The sequence below is a fragment of the Corvus hawaiiensis genome, chromosome 4 (genome assembly GCF_020740725.1).
Source record: "Corvus hawaiiensis isolate bCorHaw1 chromosome 4, bCorHaw1.pri.cur, whole genome shotgun sequence".
NCBI lineage: Eukaryota > Metazoa > Chordata > Aves > Passeriformes > Corvidae > Corvus > Corvus hawaiiensis.
The window spans coordinates 65,321,031-65,341,596 of NC_063216.1; the positions used below are offsets into that span (position 1 = coordinate 65,321,031).

General features: G+C 37.9%; 1 protein-coding gene across 1 annotated transcript in view; it reads right to left on the reverse strand.

Moving 5' to 3' along the window:
• The window catches only part of SLC2A13 (solute carrier family 2 member 13), a 149,064-nt gene that overhangs the window by 33,808 nt on the left and 94,690 nt on the right, over positions 1 to 20,566 (reverse strand). Inside the window, exons 5-6 of the mRNA XM_048300626.1 lie at positions 14,096 to 14,259; positions 9,905 to 10,025 (exon numbers count right to left, since the gene is read on the reverse strand). Coding sequence (XP_048156583.1) covers positions 9,905 to 10,025; positions 14,096 to 14,259 — 285 coding nt within the window. The remainder of the gene's footprint in view (positions 1 to 9,904; positions 10,026 to 14,095; positions 14,260 to 20,566) is intronic.

A 20,566-nucleotide genomic window follows, 5' to 3' on the forward strand; every position in this document is an offset into this window, starting at 1 on the left:
CTCTATTGGATATCATAGAATAATTTAGGTTGGAAAGGACCTTTAGTATCATGAAATCCAACTGGTCTTCCTGTTGGCATTCAAGATAATAAAGGCTGCTGGATTTCATGTCTTACCAAATGTCAGAGGTTTTAGAGAGTTACTCATAACCATTTAAATAAATTATTATTTTCCACATCTTTTCTGAAGTGTGTCTTTCAGATTGAACAGTTAAATAACAACTCTTTATAAACCCTTTACCATTGGGCTAGGATTTCCCATCATTACCGACACAGTGAGTTCATACAATCAGACTTTGACTTCAGATTTTAGAGACAAGACCAATTTATGCCAGAGGAAACACAGAAATGCAACATACGAGACATAAAGCCATTTCAAATCTAACTCCCATCGGCCTAAGAGTAGGCAGTTTCTATTCAGAACATTTAGCATTCTTCTGTGCCCTGTTTTATCACTGATATAAAATTTTACGTTGTCTTTGATGAGGTACATGGTCATTGCTTTTTCCAAGACGAAGACCAATGGTTTTTTCTCCAAAATCCCAGCATATATATATTACAATTGTTTCATAACACAGTAAAGAAACCTCCATCAGTTACTAAGTTTAATGATAACAGAAGATGCAGCATGAAATAAGCAAGGAAGATTTTTTTTTTAAAGAAGCAATTAAAAAACAATCAGAGACACCATGTGCTGAGGCTGCCTATTCTAGAAATAAAATATATAGTAGTTTCAGGTTTATGCTCTTCTTCCCTCTAGCCCCATTATTATTTGCAAAGCTATTTAAACAGTTTGAAATTGAGCACATAATCTGACATACATGCTCATAGTGATATAAATAATATAGGATATAGAATATACCAGGAAAAGAAATGCACAGTATAATACTGACATGAAACTACTTCTTACAGAGCTCATTCCTGTCCTCAAAAATACCTGCTTATCAGTCATATCAATATATGTATTGAAAAATATGTCAGAGGATGAATCTTTAACAATACTGGTAATTCTTCCACACAGAGATCAGTTATGGCCTTTAAAGCTCTATACAGGAGAACTCTCAGATGTCGAGGTAGGAAAGGAAATTTGCATCCAATTATAAACAGGAGATATGTTTCCTCTACTTATCATGGGATATTTATATTTGCACTAAGTTTATGAGCTAGTGTCTTGAAAACAAGTTCATCCATGAAAAGCCAGGTGAAAATTCCCAGGCAGGATGGTTGTCTGTGAGATTGACTATTCAAGACTGAAATACCTGAGAGAGATCATTTGATTTTGATGAAACCAAAGCAGCATTACAGCAGAAAGGTTTTACAACGTGCCTGTTTGCCTCCCTGCTTGCCAGCTGGGCTCCTAGGCAACCCAACAAGAAGGCAAGTGTCTAGACTTCAGATGCTTCAGCCTATGAGGCAGAATAACAACAACGAGGACTCTGAGGCTCCAGAAGTCCAAAGATGCCCAGCTTCTTTGCAGATCAGTGGCATGAACTCAACGGAACAAAGTAGCCTGGCCTCTCAGTTTATGGAGAACTGCCATGGAATGGGATCTCCGGGTTTCTGCTTCAACATTGCAGCATGTTTACTGAGGAGCTGATGGACTGTTAGCAGACCAGATATCCCCAACCCTGCAATTCCTCACTGATTCTGCCAACACACTCAACACATGTCCCTTCATCCAACCACACAGGAATAACTGATATCTAGAAAGACTGACAGCACTAATTTTGAGGTCCTTTGACAGCAATTCCTTGCCAGCCTGAGCAGCAACAACTTTCAGAATGCTCTGCTCTGGATCAGCCTGCCCGATTACTGCTCCTGAGATTAGAGGTTGATCAAAAAGGCCGCAATGCCATCTTCTCTCACAGAGATCTTACACTATATGGATGAATTACTAATTGACTATCTGTGTACATTTTTCTTTATACCAAAATTACTGTTTTCTTTCTTCCTAGCAGTGCAGTTTACTAGGCTCTAATGCAGTCTCTAAAAATATTGAATAAAATCTCTGACCTGCCAAAGTGACTCTCCAGATGCCAATGAAAGGTCCATAACTGCTTTTTCTCCACTGCTTAGAATACTCCATACTTATGTTTGTTTCATCGTTACATTTTGCACTTTAAATTTGCAATATGACCTCGTAAGTAATACCTTTCCTACAATTCTCAGCAGTCTTGTAATTTGAGCTGCAAGTTTGACCTTGACACTTTTGTTGAGTGATTTAGCATTAAAAGACCTTTGCCCAGGGCCCTTCCTCTCCAAGTACCATTTCTTTTTCTCACACTATTTTGACTTTTTCAAGCTGAACCTCAATTTCTGAATTGTTTGTTTCACAACATTTCATTGATTTTAATTTTTGCCAGATTTTAAAGACCTTTCAACTTTGCCTTCCATATTCTGTTATCCAATTACAAAATGTTCCTAATGTCCAGCTACAGAAATGCAAACTGAACCTGATAATGTATTATGGACTGTGTAGCTGTACAGAATGTAGCACCTGATTTCATAACATTCTACTGCACGAGTAGCAGAACAGCCACTCAGAGAATCTAAACATCCCCAAATACACACTTTTTTGTGGACAGACTCTTTCCACCTCTTTTAGAGTCATCATTCACACTGAGTATATGCTGCAGAATCAGCCTGGGTATGTGAAGAAGGCTCTATATGTGAAAATCTGATAGATCGGCAACATGCAAGTTGGACCTGATGATCCTTACGGGTCCCTTCCAACCTGAGATATTATATGCAAGACATTTTGCTCATATCCTGTCTTGCCCCCAGAGTAAATTCCACTGTTGCGAGCTTGTTTAACCCACTGCTCCTGCTCTGTAGGATACAAATATTCATATTCCTGAAGACAGTTTTCCTCCTAGAACTGCAGGAACAATAAAATCTGTCTCAGGCAGGGAAGGCTCAATGTAGGGACAGGAGGGTCTTGCAGTACCTACTAAGGATTAGCACATCCCACCCAGAGAGAACATAAGCTGCAAATCATTGCAGGCTGGAAGGAATGTCACTTTGACTGTGCTGCTTTCTACTATTTCCAGCTTGCTGTTTGCCACACTGGAAGCATGATCCTAGGCCAGGTGGACCTTTCATCCTACCTTCAGGTTACTCTTTGCTCTCAAGGTTGGCTATGTACACAGTCTCTGCCTCCCTTAGCTTGCAGTGTGTAGTTCCTTTCCAGCTCCTTAAAGAAGAACAACAAGCTGGGATCAAGCTTTCCTTGCTTCTGTTCTTGTATTCTATCTACAACCAGATGATGTCTCTTCCTCCAGCCTCAACCAAAAGAAAATGGCCAAGACAGCTGAGCTGAGTATCACTGGTCAGGGCACGCCTACTCAGCTGGACTCACCAAGGGACACAGGCAACCGATGAATCCAAACAGCCAAGGTGTTTAGTTCAACAAAAAAAGTACAAGGACTTTTGGACAAATACTGCAGTACTTATTAGCTCTGTTGACATGTCAGGATATTGATACCTTCAGCCAGATACACAACTAAGGATCTTACGGGTTTTTTGATAAATGGCTTACTTCATTTTTATACACAAACTCACTTCAGTTAGGTACTAGGACCATGTTTAAAGCTGCCTGATGCTTGTGCCTGAGGGCTTATGCTATCTGTACATGCTCCACTACACCTCAGGCATGAAATCAAGCCTTTCTTTATACTTCTGAAGGTTACTGTGTTGCTTCCAGAAGTGAAGTGCTAAACTGAGATTAAATACAACTGGACAAGAATATAGGGGATGCTTTAAGCAGTTAAAATGTGTGCTAACTGCAGATGCCACTTCCAGTGGTTGTATCTAGGATGCAGGAAATACAACGTTTAATAAAGAATGAGAAAAATCCACTTGGACTTCCTGCCATTATAACAGACCAAGTGACAGAAGCTTATTTGCTAAACTCTACCAGCACTCTGTTAGGTAACACATATATCTATTTAGTGGTAACCATAAGGAAAAGCTATCATTTATAATCCCAGTACTTGGATGCTAATTGCAGTTCTGTAATTTACCACACAGATATTCCAACAGATCTAAACCATGTTCAAGTATGATCAACCCTTTCTCATCTTCAAATCAGGCTCCTGCTCCATCTATTCCACTGAGATGATTATTTGGTGTCCTCCGTAAAATTCCAGACCAGTCCTGAATCCTTACCCTTCATGACATGCCAGCCACATATAAATACACTAGCTCTCTTCAAACATTCCTTAAACTTTCTTCACAAAGGCTCCCACTCCTCAACTGTGCAACATAATTTATACAACCTCACAGAAATTGTTTTCAGCCTCTTGGTGTTTGCTACTTCTGCTTTAGATGTGGTGAGGATGTGAAGGCTCACCTACTCCTCTCATCTATCACAGTCCTATGAAGACAGTGACTCTACAAACCTTGCCTAGTCCTTAGATCATCAGGGTTATCCCACTACTGCTATAAGCACCTTGGCAGCAGACTGTGCTGGAATGCTGACATCACAAGAGAAGTGTTCTGATCTATTTGCTCATAGGTATCAATTGTTTCTTGTCTTTGATGAATGTTTTTTCTGAATTTATATAGCCTCCAACTATAGAGCTTCTTGATTTATTCCTGGAACTGAGCAACACAGACCATAAAGAACAGGAACAACTGACTTACACATGCCTTTATTTTGGACAAAATCGCTGTCTCTGTAGCATAATTTGTTTTTAAAACTACTTTTCTAAAGAGACCCTACACATAGATACTATATTTCCAGCTTCCAGGCAGATCAGATAGAAGCCCTGTTCAAACTTGATTAAAATCACCCTTGTGTGACGAAAACCTGCAGACCATATAAAGTATAACACCATCACTTTGGAAGATTTTAAAAAATCATTCCCTAAGCAATGTTCTGGTTTTGTTAAACAGCAAAGTCTTAGAAGTACTAGCAGAGATGTGAAGTGTTAATAGTTTCTTATATGAATAACACCTTGTTTCCTCACCAATGCAGAGTTTGAGTCAAAGTATCTGGAAAACTTAACAATGGTTACAGGAACTGCATTGCAGTCACAGACATTATAGTTCAGGTAAGTTACTTTTCAGATCTTTGTGTTTAAATTGATGAGGGGAGTTTTTTCTCATTCCCATTAAAGATGCTTACTAGATAGATTGACATCTTCCTTCCTATCCTTTATAACTTAAAATTAAATTACAAGTTTTGATTGATAGGACCAACATGCCAGCAAAGGGAAAATTGTTACCAAGCAATATATCATTATATTATTTACTTAATAAATTTCAAGTCTATGTTGAGGTCATTTCACAGTTCTGCAACATAAACCATTAGAATTTTAACTACACTTCGTAAGAGCTGGCAAAAGCATCCTCAAACATGTTTATCTCTTTACATATTCATAATTTTCTGACCTCAATGGCCAAAACACATTTATTACTGCAATTCCCAGTTATCAGAAAGACCAATAGCTCAGGCACTTTGACATTAGAAAGAGAAAATGAGAATCATATTTTTAAAAATACTGGTTCCATGATACAGTGACATTATGAAAAATAGCATTGCCTAGTTTGCTGATAAATCAGATTGTCAATGAGTTCTCAATAAAATGAAGTGCAATAGCTAATACACCTACTATATGCATCCTGAGGCTATTAAATACAATAAAACCTGCTCCAGTTATGAGGTTAGCTGAGTTTTTCAGGACTGATCACAATTAGATAATTCTGCTACATTCATAGAGAAAAGATATATTTCTGTCCATTAGTTATCTTACTAAATGGCTATGTGGGAGTATTAAATATTGGTGCCTTCATCTCAGTGGTGTGTATTTGTACAATGAGCTAAGGATCATGAACCACATGAGGGTGACTAATTCAAAAATGAACAACAGAGTCCTTGTGTGCCCAGCACAGCTGGCACCGCCTCTATTATTTTAATCAGTCTGAAGACAATCTGTTCAGGAAGGATTCTGAGATACTTTGTGTGCACAGGTATCATTTCCCTAAGATAGGAGGGTTGACCTAAGCTTAACACAATATTTACCATTTTCATATAGTACCTGGCATGAAAAATATTGCTTAAGCAGAATAGGTTCACATTATGTCTTCTAGAGCTGACCAAGTCTCAAGAAGTGCAGAGAGAGACACATGAATGGAGACAAAACAAGCAAAAATACAAGGCAGCAGGACCACGGTCATTTTACAGAAATGGCTCAATGTCCCAAACAGTCACACCACTGATCCTTTAAAGATTGGGAAAAGGTGGGAGGGTAGCTAATACACATGCCCTAACCTAAACCTCCTTCCAGAACCAGTAAAAATGGGAACATTTATAGAGTTTTGGTAGTCGGAATAATAATAGGAATGGATAGTTCATCTTTTCACTTCTAAGGTGACAAACTTTGGGATGCTGTTGCTTTGTATTCTTAAATTTACCTTTGAGATTTCTGTGACCTTGATGATAAGTAACATCACAGCTGCTGAGGAGATTAAAATCAAATAAAACAGGTGGTCACACTGCAAATATCTACACAACCTTATACAGCTGAGTGTGAAAACGAAATTTGATTAATGGATGGCACAGAAAGGAGCATTCACCCTGCTTCTCCTCAGTGAGACACACACCCACTTCCAACTATATGGAGGCAAAACAAATTTCAGTGTTTGGAGTGCCCTGCTGAATTTGAAGTATTTCCATGATTCAATTTTTTTTTCACAGATTTATGGATTTTTTTTTGGCTGTTCAGCTATCATCTTCTACATCTCTACACCAAATGAAAATACTTTATTTGATTTATTTTATTCACAGCATATCTTACTGGTTTGTTTTCTGCAACCACGTACAAGTAGCTCTATTTGCATGGCATAGCTCTTTGAGAACACAGTATTCAAGCCCTACATGCTTTTTTGAATTAGGACAATGACTGTGCTCTTTATTTGCTAGTCTTTCTATCTTCATTGTTATTCTAGCAGCAGGAATTAGTCTGTGCAGAGGAATATGGATCTGAAGGAACAACAAGCAGACTGTTTGTAGTAGCGCTAAGGGTTCCTTAATGGACACCCACACTCACTATAACCTGATGGATTCAGAATCATAAAATGTATTTTTACTCTGCATAGTATCAGTGAAACTTCTGTCAGCAAAAAAAGTTCTACTGGTGTTTTTGTAACCTATAAATACATTTTGGCACAGACAAATGCAAATTATATTTAGGAAACACCCCCACACTGAAATGCCCAAGCTGCAAACAGGTTTAGACTTTAAGTTTACCTCACCTCAGAGAAGCACTGTGTCCCCATAAGAGGAAGAGGACTATGAGCTGCTTTTGTGCAGGCACATACTTGAAAGCAGTTACAGGAGGATGACATTATGTGTTCATCTTCTGAAGTCCCGCTGACTTTTGCTTTTCCCAAACTGAGACCTCTTGAAGACTTGCAAGATACAATGCTAAGCAATCTGAGACACCAGCAGTTAGACTGGAACAAGCTAAGATATGGGTTAAAGAGCAAGAGACCACTGCCATGAATTGACTTCCTTTTACTTTGAACATTCTGTTTGTAACTGTCTCTACAGCAACACTTGCTGCCCTACACAGTGCCTATCTGTACAGTAATGCCATTATTCTTAGAGTAGCAAAGAAAATATGCAAGACTGGTGTGATACAGAGTAGACTTTTACTTGCAAATCCTCAGGTTTAGGAATCTTTTTGATTCAACTTCATAACTGCCATGGGGAATAACTCCAGGGCCAAAAAGGAGAGAGAGGTGAGTCACAATGTAAAGCCCAGCCTTTAGCTTTTCTTTGGTTTGCAGTTCCCATCTCCTCTTCCTTCCAAGACCATCCACGTTACGCTCAAGTTCTTCTAACCCAAATGGAATGCTGATAACACCACCTACTTTCTCATGGCAAAACCAATATTTTATATTTCATTCAGCTTATTGACAATGTGTATAGAAAGCAGGCATACTCAGATCTTAAACAGCCACTTTTCCAAGTCAAATGTAATGTATTGCATGTCATACTCGCCAGAAATAATAAATACTAATATTCATGATACTGAAGGAATATTCTTCCTTTGGCTCTATCTGGATCACAGCTTAGTGATATTTTGAGGCATGAAAATTTATACAGTTGTAGGTATACAAGTGTAAAGGTGTTATTAAGCATATCAACCCCTGTTTCTTTGTATAAACCTTTTAAATACTGGGTGCTACAGCCTAATTATGTGATTTGTGGGCAAATGCATCCATTTATTAGTTTCAGCTCTCCTGGCTTTTGTGTATCTCTATTCCAGTACAGCATAAGATTGAAACAGAAGCACCTAAAGCCTTCTCATATGTTGCTCATTATTTCCCCCCCCTTCACTTCTATCTCTAAACAAAAAGAGCTCCTACTATTTCAAACTACTCTCAAATGAAAATATTTAAATTATTTTATTGCTCTTTTTCCAGAACCTTTGAATTTTTATCATACCTGCTTTTGCCCACTTCACATCAGAAACAGAAATCACAAGAGATTACAAGTACTCCAATAATTCATGAAACAACATGCCTTTACTAGAACTACCTGCTTTAATTTTTCATGCTTTTGCCCAAAAGTGCACACTATGAAAGACATGAAAATTTCCTTCCTGACTGGCTATGGTTAACTGGAACATGAAAATTCTGTTGAATATTTTTCATTGTTTTTTCAGTTGGACTAGCCACATTTCTTGTACGTAAATTTTATACCATTTCAGGTTACATTAACTATCTAGCTTCATTAAATAACAAATTATGTGTTCTGCAAAGGGTGCATCTCCTCTCTCCAAACATCCTTTCCAGTTAACTGAAGTACTAAGCAAATCCTTCTCATGTTTTTCTTTTAATGTAGTCTTATTCCAAAAGGAGAGCATCTTCCCCCTCCAGCCTACTCGCCATTTTGTAGACAGGCCCATCTCAAAAATTGCAAATTATAGCTGACTCTGCAGTAGAAAACAAGTAAAATACACATTTTCAATATAGGAACCATTATATCTGGTAGTATCCTGTGTTGCAGTTATTCATATCTATTTAGACTCAATGAAGACCTTCAATCCCCTCCCCAGTTTTCTATAAACCTTCAGATCCTCACTATCTTTCACCTAAGACATTGCTCTGGCATAAGAAAAGCCACGAACCGTATTTCTAACCAATATCACTACAAAACTAGAAGTGTACCTCTCATTTCTTGATATTTATTTCTACTACAAACACATGTAAGATGGATTTTGAACATAATTAAGAACTTCTTTAGCCATTGAACTAGTCTTCTCTGAATACAGAATTTTCTAGTCTGTCAGCTAAATGAACATAAGAGCATATTCATATGAATAAACCCCACAAAATATAGAAAATTACACATTCTTAAAACCCCAGAAGTAATGTTATTTGAAACTATGACTGCATGTGGAAGAAAAATAGGTCAAAATCTGCACATTTATTGTAATTGTTAATGAGTATGCAATTATCTGAACATTACTTTTTCTTGCTCAGGAAAACAATAGGCAAGGAACACATCTTTTGAAGAGTTTACAGCTGCTATACATGACAAATCTACAAGCAGATGAATAACAGCAAGCATTTTTATAAATTCCTTATAAAATATTCCTGACTTTGTGTACACTATAACTTGCAGTAGGTGTGATATATTAGAACAGGTATGTGTGGAATTTGCCACTTAACCACCTTATTTAGCCCAAGAAACTCCAAAGGATTACTCAGAGAATTTAATCAGAGTCCAATTTTCTCTACAGAGGGAAGTTAGGATTTTAAATTTAGCTATCTAGTTTAGTTCCTTGTACTAGGCTTCATGAATAATTGTCTATTACTCAGACTAGGTTGTAAAACTCAATTAATTGGAAGCAATCTTCAAGAAGATCAGATGAATGACCATGAAATCTCACCTGTATTTTGTGCAGGTAGAGTTTTGATGTGAAGGATCTGGTGGATTAATTGTGATTCTTGGCGAGACCTGAGCTGATAGCAAAAATCCCGAAGCTAGGATAATGAGTGCTACAGCAGTACCTAAAAATACAGATAAAGAACAATGTGACACTTTTCTCCAGAGCACATGAAATAATTCTCTATTGAACTGAACTCTGCTTGGGAAAGCAAGGTACCCCATCACTATGCATACAGCATTCCCTAAGGAGTTGTGATGAGAACCTAAGAAAAATACCCTTTGCTACATCCACATCCTAAATTAGGTTAGATATTAAAGTCAAGTGCACCAGCTTTCATGTCCAGATATTAAATTAGTAGGTTGGGAATTTTTTAATCTGTGGAATTGACGCTGCTTGAATGAACAGGTATTATTATTTCTGGTGTTGAAAACAATGTTGTAAAGATTGAATTTCTTAGTGACTTTGAAATCACCATACTTCTCTCCACTCTCACACCCAGACCTGCAGGCTTTTCTGTAAAACAGAAAGTAGCACCAGCTTTTTCATTGACTCTACTCCCATTTGTGAAAGTAGAGAAATTTGACTTTTCATAAGAACACCATCAAAAAGTGCAACACATCTTGTTTCAAAGAGCACACATAACATCAGCTGGGAAAAAACCCCCTTCCATCTGTTTGCTCCTGTTTCCCCCAACAAATTCCTTGTGCACAAGCTGGGCAAAATGATGACAAGAAAGGTTCATACTCTGTGAAACAGGCCATTACTGGAACATAACTCATAGTCTTCCTACCTTATTTGCCACACACACACAACATACTGTATCATTTTAATGAAAATTGAAAAACCTCACTACTCATGATACTACTCCAACTGCTTCAAACTCACACTTGCAAAACCTTGACCTCTTGCTACACAATAACACATTGAGATCTACATTGTATAAAAGTTTCCTAGCTGGAAAACACACCAAGTATGTGAAAACCTTTCTCTGAGATAAAAATAGTATCTAAAATACCAAAATATGTGTAATAATGTAATCCCTGACTAAGCCTGAGCAGCAGCCACAGCCAATAGGCAGGAATGGTTGGACCACACATTTACCTGAACTGAGGCACGTAAGACCTTAAACTCAGTCACAAACTACATGTGCAGAAAGCACATTCCCACCATAAGATATTCCATACTTGGATCTCTACTGCTGTGGCTGGTAGGTACACTAATAATCCCAGTTTTCTGGGCAGGCTGGATATTGCACTAGATGTCCTGTACATTCAAAATGCCATAAACCAGACAGCAAATATATTTAGACAGGGTCTATAAGCTTACTTATACTCATTTTAAATATGCTTTGTCTGTCTTTTAAGTTAACCAAATACACTAATACTCACTTCCAGTATCTCTGTAAGTACCTTGTTTCTTTGGAAAAGTACCGAATATGTAAACTTGGCAAATGAAGTTTAATATGTTTTCATTCTGTGGGAGGTTTTGCTATGATGAACAAAACCAAACAATCACAGCATATCATTATCTCAGGTGGGAAAAAACAAAGGAAAATATCCTGAAGATATTTTAGATCCTCTCTGTTACAAAAAGAGATACAAATTGTACAATGCCCAAGTACCTTTCAAATTGACAATTTCTGAAGGGAAAGAAGAAAACACAAATAAAATGGATAATGCACTTGTCACAATTCCTGCATGTTTCCCAACTAACAGCTTCAAAGAAAGAAATTAACTGAAGAAAAAGAGCAGAAGAAATAAAAGAATTGATACCAAGATATAAAATGGACAGGAAACAAAGACAAATCAGTAATTGTAGTAAAGAGAACTAAAAAGGTGGGATTTTTTTTTCAGAAGTTTACTATAATTTTTCATAATTTTTTTTTTAATTAAAAAAAATTTTTAATTCAATTTTAAAAAGTTTCTAATATTCTGAGAATTATAAAGACAAATTAAATGAAATCTAAAGCATCTCTTTGCCAACTGTTTTCAGAAAGCAGGAGAAGTTGCACAAGATTACAAAATTAAATTATAGTACAATGGCTTTTAATCAAAATATTAATGTTACTCTACTGATTATTCTTGTAGGTTTTTATCTAATAAACATCTAATCAATTAGCCTTTATTAAAAAACCAAAGCCCCACATCCTTGCAGCAGCAGGCAAAAGTAGTTGTTTTGTCTTCATTTTATGCAGTGGGAGACTGGGGCATACCTGGCTTCCCCAAAGACCAGAGAAGCTGCCAGTAGTAACTCGGTGTGAATTGTAATGTCCTTAGAAATGCAAACCAAAGTAGAGCAGTAAGATATGTTTACCCCATGAGAAAACTCAATATGGAAAACAAATTCATTAGTAGATTTTGTAATTATCACTCTATTACACAGCCCTCTTGCTAAGGAAAACACACCATATTCATACCTAAATCAAATGTTGCATGAAAAAATTCTAAATAGTACAGAGGGATAATATATGATTTCATGACTGTCATTATTTGTATTTTCCTTAAGGAGGGACCGTAGGATAAAACGGTCTGCAATGCAGCTTGACTCAAGTGCTGCTGCAGACAGACAGACAGCAACTGCCCACAAAAGAAAGACCATTTTTACTACACAATTACTTTGTGTCCAAACATCATTAACAAATAACCCTTTAATGCATTATGCTTCATTGTTAATTCTCTGTCTTATTTCTATATCCTCCTCTGTTCCATGACTAACATGCTTTGTGCAAGACATTTATATCTACATTTCAGATGGACAACCCTTGAATATGTTTAGCAGAGCCAAAAAGCAAAGAGCTCTGATAATATGAAAAGTCTGTGTTGGTTATCACAGCTAGACAGCTGGGTCCAGCAATAAACTCTTGAGGGGGCTGGCCAGACATATGAGATTATTGGGGCCAAATAATAAATAAATAAACAAACAAGCAAATAAATAAATAAATAAATAAATACTCTGTTTCAGTAGACACTAAAGGAGAGGCAGCACCCAAGAACAGAAGTGTCAGTGCAGGGCCTAGAGAGATCCACACCACAGAAAGACAAGGCAACAGACTGCCTGGAGGCATAGAAGGACATTTAGGGGAGATGTATTTTAACTGATCTGGAACAGACTGTGCTAAAAGTAGCAATTTGAGATTTTTGTTCATATCTTTAAATGTGAGAAACATGGTTTGAGTAACTGTGCACCAAACCAGAAGTGTCACTGGGTTATCACTGCTCTATATAAACACTGCCTATATAAACACATTCAAGTACTCGAGTGTAGATTCACTCAGCTGAGAGCTGGGAACTGCACATCCAGTGACATGGCAGCTGGTGCCTCTCTCTGCTGTGTTGCACTAACTAGAAATTTGTATCCTTGACAGCAACAACAGAACAAAATACAAAGACATTAAACCTTCACAGCTAAACACTTGTCAACATTATTTCAGGAGGAGCAGAAACAATTTCTCTTTACAAAACCCTGTTCTTGGAAACTCCAGACATTCAGCCAGAGGCAGGTTTTGGTCACAGATCACTTCAGCCAAAACGAGCACATAAGGCAGGAACAAGCAGGGAATTATTGGCCTAATAACAGGACACACTGAACATAGGAAGGCTGTTTGCTCTGCCTTTCCCTGCTTCCAAGAAAAGACTATGTGATAATTTATGGTGTCTAAATATTTGGACAAAATGTACAAAACCAGAATTCTGTCTTTGAGTATCTCATACAGGAGGTGAATTAAAATCCCATTAATGTATGTAAGGTATTTACTGTACTGTATCTGAGGTAACTGCAGAGAACCGCACTACTTTTTACCAAGTGCTGCAATGGCTATGCAATATGCTTTCTCTGGTACACCTTCATCAGATGGTTCTGAATTCCAATTAATGAGCCCAAAATTATATGAGATTTAAAAACTAACCACCTGTGAAGTCCTAGGCATTTGATTCCTCAAACTGGAAAAAAAGGCTAAATGAAAACATTGTAAAACATGGCTTTAAGGAGAGTGTTACCTGAAAAAATAACAGGTTGTGACTTTTAAATTAGCCTCTAGCTGTGGTATTTTACTAATAGTCTTGAAAACCTTCAGGGAGAAGATTAACACTGTAATTTTGAAGAGGACTACTTTGAAAAAAATTGCACTTGAAATTTTATTTTCCTTTCATTAATAATTATGAGGAAAATACAATACACTAATGGAACACTCACCTGTTAAGCTACCAAGTGTAAGCTTCCGGCGACCCATTCTTTCCACAAGCCAGACTCCCACAAGAGTAAAAATAAAGTTTATAAATGCTGTCAGTGCAGCCAGCCAGATTGCAAGTCTGTCGTCTTCCACTCCGGACATCTGCAAAATGGTAGCACTGTAGTACCTGTGAAGGGAGGGAGAGACACCGTTTATTTCAATTTGGCTCATGTTATAGTTTCTGTTTTAATTTGAAAAAGATCATAACAAATATCAAGTGGGACCTCCCGCATAATGCGGTTGAAGACTGAGACACAATCACCCTGGGAAATCAGGCATAACCAAGGCATAACTTGCACCTGACTAAAGTTTTGACTAGAGGATATCAAGAGATGAATTGCCATTCTCTTCTTGGCTGTTTATATTTTCAATGGTCAATCATATTCTGCTAGAAATGGGGTTTGCATTTTTAATTTAAATGAATCTTGCTTTTCATATCCATCCATTGCTTTATGCTCTTTTTGGGGTTTTAGCACTCTGTGTATTGTCTAAGGAAAGATAGCTCAAAATCAAATAGATTTTCAGTCCTGTTAAAGGTCATACAGAACTAATCTATGGCATCCAGCTTGCTGCAAGTGACACTTGCATCCTCCTGGTTTTAGGTTTTGCAGTTTTACTTCAGTGCCACTGAAGTGCACAAACTCCTCTCTATGGCATTACTTTTGTCTTAACCAGAAAATGATTGCTTTGAAATGCCCTACCACTAGATTCACTGCAGGGATGTGAATCTGCACCCAACAGGAGCATTTGACAGAATGTTCTACCTCTTTCTAAATGGAATCAATCATTCCACACAAACAATAACTCATAAAAAATTGAACTGAGCAAAATGAAAAGGGGGGGAGAAAGGAAGCCTTCTACCATTTTTCACAGCGATCAAATGAACACAGACTTTGTGCCCATGTTCTCTGCGGGAGCTAAATAAATGCTCAAGGAAACACGAGTACTTTTGTTGATGCTGTAAATTCTTCTATTAATTTATGCTGAAATACTGAATATTCAAGCCCTCGAACACTTTGCAGCCAACAGGCTATCACACAGGAATAACCATCAAGAATGTCAAAGCTTATTTTTTTTCATCCCTGGTTAATATGCAGCTTGCTTTAATGTCCCCTTGTTGTCCTAATGCCTGGATGTGCTGGCCTCGGAAATGCTAGTGGTTCCCAAGCACATTCCACCTCTTACTTCAAATCAATAACCCGTGATGGGCAATCTGCTGAGATGCCATTTAAGACACTACCACCCGTAACTGACCATGACTATGGCGGGATGTTACCCCCTCACCCACAAGGCATTTAGACTCTCCCAGCTCTCTTCCTCAGCTCCTCTTCCCCAGTGCAGCCATTTGTCGTGGTGCAGCAGGACAGGACCTCCAAAGTGAACCTGTTGGGACTGAGGACCCAGTTTGGGTTTGAGCCAGGCTCTGTCTCTGCCCGCCTGTTAGCAACTGCAGTGACTCATCCAGGCTCATCTCCTGTGAAAGAGCAGCACACTCTGAGATCCCAACAAGGGCGTGATTCTTAGGGAGGGAAGATTCACAAAGGAGAGACATCAAAACGTCAACGTTAATGTGTCCTTGCTTCTTAAGGCACTCTATATTAAATTGCTAACTGCCTGTCAAAACTTACATAGTACTGCACTCTTTTAGCCACCAAAGTGATACAGTCTCTGATCTCCCAATACACCTTTCTTTTTCTTCCTAAGCATAGGAAAAATAACAACAAATGTCAAGTGTTGGCCTTCTGACACCTACTATGAAACTCCTATTTACTTCCACCAGACAAGGCTTCAGGAAGCCACATTTAACTCCACACATCTAAATCGTCTCAAAATCCAATTCTACTGGGAAGCCAGAAATTGCCAGTTGTCAGCAGCAATGGATAATGTAGTGTCTATAAAGTCAAAAAGAGCAAATAATAAAGAATCACATAAAAGTATGTAAATGTCTACTGCCTAATCCATACAAACAGGCACCTTTTGCCCCCCTCATTCCTTTTGGTTGCTTATTGCACTCACAGGTTATATATTTTCAAATAGAAGCTTACTGTTTATCCATAAATAAATAACATATTTCATTTCTATGGAAAACAAACCAGGGAAATTTAGATTCTGCAAATCCAAATGCTAAGCTACCAAAGCTCGGGTGTTGGGCAACGATGTTCATAGTTATTATGGCATAGCAACCTAATTTCAAAAATTTAAAAGGGCACTAACATAGATTGTGACAACTACTAAATATATTTGCTTATGTTCACCTATTTTAGTATGCCCATTTTTCATACCAGTCTGTGCAGCCCTGCCTGTATATCCATATAACATGAATCTTTTCAAGTTCTTCCTGACAATGGAATAAACCTACATGGCAGAAAAAAGTTAAGTTGTGATATTATACAATCACAGCGAATACTGCAAGTCCTGCAGGGAATACCATTTCAGTGACAAAGTTGTGCAATTCTAGCTTATTTTCTAAAATGTCAAGAAAATTTAAAACACATGTGCATCTTCGGAATTTTTAAGCAAGTACTGTGTCTTAGAAAGCAAATAAATACATGCAATTACAAAGCCACACAAAGTAACTGAATTGCATATATATAGAAAGATTTTTAATATTGTTCATTTCAAGTTTCCTAGGTTAGCATCTTCAGCAGCAGAGAAGCAGCCCACCACACCAGGCTTTGTAGCTCTCAGGGAAAATAAATGCTTGTTGATAAGGTGCCATCACTGCTCTGAGTGTCCCCATCTTTCACAAGATGCTGCTCCAGCCCACCTGTCATACTAAGTCCACTCCAACAAAGTTTCTGTCTAAGGATTTCAGCCTTTTTGGACACAATTTATAATTCCTGTAAAATTAATGAATAAATCTAAGGCTCTCTTTACAGAGATCTGAAACGGAATTAATATAATAGTACTATTGTCATTAACTGTTTTTAATCTGCAGATGTACACACCTTCCTCTTTAGTCTTTTGTTTGCAGCTTGAACTCATCAATTGTACCACATCTGGCATTTCTGAGAATTCAGAGGCACTGAAGAAACAAGAAGCACAGGAAACTCCTATTGTTATTACCACTGCTGAAAAGTGGCCAGGCACATTAGGTTAACTTCAGTTTACCAAAAGATAGACTACACAAGCTTGAGAACACATTCTAGAGCAAAGTGGGCTTGTAGACAGAGCAAGTTTGCTTCTGCCTGTCCCACACATCTACAGCTACGTTAAGAAAGGGATTTAATCATGAAAGTCTACGTTGACACTTTCATCACTAAGGTCCTGTAGAATTACCGTGGCTTCACCGATACGCTAAAATGTGGCAACCCATCCATGCAGATGAACCTACAGAAACAGCAGGAGGGAGCAAGAGCATCGTGGGAAATTAGATGCCAAAGTACTGGAATAGAAAACAAATGGGAAAAAGTTGATATATCTGGAATGAGCCACAGATGCAGGTGCTCCAAGTGTGGAGGGTCTCTGGTGGGAGGGATACTATGGCCCTGCTAAGCACCACATGAAGCCCAGGGATGGGGAACAGGGACAGTGGCAAGGTACTGTAGGAGCAGCAAAGAGAAAATATCCCTTGGTTAGACTTGTTTGAAATAAGCATTGCAGAGCAATGTAGCAGCACTGGCTCATATAATCAGGGTGTTGGATAACGTGGTTCAACTTCTCAGCTTCATGTTCTGCACACAACACTCTGAAAGAAGAGCTGCACTCTGCCTTTCCACTCTCAAATGCTGCATTCAGAGCAACCATGGACGCCAGTCTGGAGAACCAGGTATTTTTGAAACTCTGCTGCTTCCTTGTCTACATCTCTAATCATGTCTGCCTAATCTCTTACCTTGCTTTTTAACATCCCCTGCTCGAGTAGCTAGATTGGCCCAGATGACCTTTAAAGGTCCCTTCCAACCTTAACCAGGCTGTGATTTTTTGAAACACAAATTTGATTGTCACCTTTCTGAACTCCTGTAATATAAAATAATAACTGTGGCATTGATATTATGAAACACCTGACCATAGATCTCCTTTTCAAAGGGAATTGCTTTTGCTGGAAAAAAACTTTGTAGATGCTAAATCTCCATTAGCTATGGATAATGAAAATGAAAGGTCAGAGCAAGGATAACAACAAACCTTACCTTTGACATTAGACAAGTTAATCACAAAAGCTGTAAAAATCCATTTCATCACTATGATTCAGCACCAGTCCCAGGACTACCACATTAGTCAGCTTATGGCCTTTAGATTCCTTAGAAAATTAAAATCCTAGAAAAACACCTGTTAAGGTGACAAAGGGAGAACCGAAGTACCTCAGCCACCCTCTGTAAGCTCATATAGTGACAGGGCAAACTTGTCCTGCCAAACTAGTTCTGTCAGGTCTTGTGCCGCTCCTTCACAATCTCTGCTCTCCTCCAATTCAACTTGATTGTAAACTTTTTATTCACTAAAAATCTATTCACTGACTTAACTTCTTAAAATTTTGCACACTCTTGTTTAAAATTGCATGACCCTTTAGCACATATACCACTGTCCTTCAATTTTTGTTTTGAAAATGTACCTCATGACCTAACTTGTGCCATTTGGCAGACTGGCAGTGCCCAAACCAACACTATTAGCTTGTCTCAAGGCTCTGCTCTGTTTCTGTGCAGTCCCTCCAGCAGGACATCCTGCTGGTCACTAAAATAGTAACAGCTATTATGTCTCACAAATATTACTAAGCCTAGCTCCATCTTCTGCATTTAAAAATCACAGAGAATGTGAGCATGATATTTACACCAAAAAAAGAAGTATATTTAAATACCTTACTCCATGCATTATTATCTACTCATACAAGGGAGTATCAAAGAAACTCTTCCACCCTCTAAAAGCCCATATAGTGACAGACACATACACACACAAACTTTGTGGCTGATATCATTCCACTAAACACAGTTCATCATTTATTTCATGATGAATCACTTCAGCAGGGCAGCAGGCAACACTTTGTCATATCTATTGTTGTCTTCCAAGAAATTTAAAAAATATTTTTCATCAGTTATAAAATGCTGCTGTTTGTGCACATCATCTGCACCTCTCCCAAAAGGGATGAGATGTGCCTGTATGACAATGTACACACACATCTTTTATTCTCTATGCACTGGATATCAATAAGACTCTTCCTGCTCATTAGTTCTTACCAAGCAACCAGCTTCTGATATGAAACAGGTCTATTTGGACACAAATACCTTTACTTTCAGGTTAAGAAGATAAAATATCTAAGGAGTAGATCTTGGAATCTTACTGAAGCCTGCCAATTCAGTTTGATGTTTTATAGGATTCCAATTTAAGATCAACAGTTGAATATTCTTTCCTGTACTTCTACTTTTGAAGTCCTGTGGAGCTCTTCAAGGAAAAGGCTGCTGAATCACCTCTTAGTCTGTAACGGATTTTTCAAAATCAGTACCTGAGAGGCAACCTGGGGAGCTGCCACTATACCCTTATCTACTGTAATTAAACCTTCAAACTCCCTGTTTAGCAGTAACGATGTATTGTGTTATAAATGCTTTCAGCACAGACTGAAATGACATAGTGAATGGCACTTATTACAATCAATATATTATGTTAACAAAACCACTCAGAATTTAGTACTGTCTGACAGATAACTATATACATCCAATAGGTTCTCTGATCCAGCATGTGTTATCCATGTGCAAGGTACGTGAAAAGGATTTAAGAATTACCAAATAATTATGGTAATTAAGAAAACATGGGATTTTTTTAGTGTTCAAGCAGACTAAACTCTATAGCTATTAAGCAAAGTACATGTACCAGTGTTTGTCAGGGATTAAAAATACCTTTAGAGGATTAAGATCACCAAGATACACAAAGAAATTCACTTCCCTAAGTTACCAAAGTACTGTCACACACCTGTTGGGTCATGTGGAAATACTGTTGCAAGTATCTGCTGTGAGATTGAAAAAATTTCTTTTTTTTTTTTTTCAACTTATTTGCTCTGCACCAGATACCTCTTTGCCAACAGCCAGTGTGCTTTTCACATTCAGTTATTTGACCTACTTATGTGGGTCCTTCACAGGTCTCACATGAAATTATGGGGGAGGGAAATTGTTTTCTTTTTCATAATAGAAAAATGGTAAAAGAGCTGGATCTATTCATGAAAAGAAAAAAAGTGTCAGGCAAAAAAATAATACCAAACTTCTATATCAGTCTGCAAAAAATATTCTGTAAATTTTTCAGACAGAACCCTGTAGTTAATTCCATTGAAGAGGTAGGTTGAATTTACTGGAGAGGTAAACTGAAAAGTAATAGGCAGAGCTGAAAACTAAATGAAAGCACTGGAAGGAAAAAAGTCTTTATCATCCTCCTCCTCTTCCCCAAACAGAGATCAGTTTCCAGCACAGACAAAATAGGTTCAAGTCTGTAACACCTGTATGTTTTGCACTGCAACA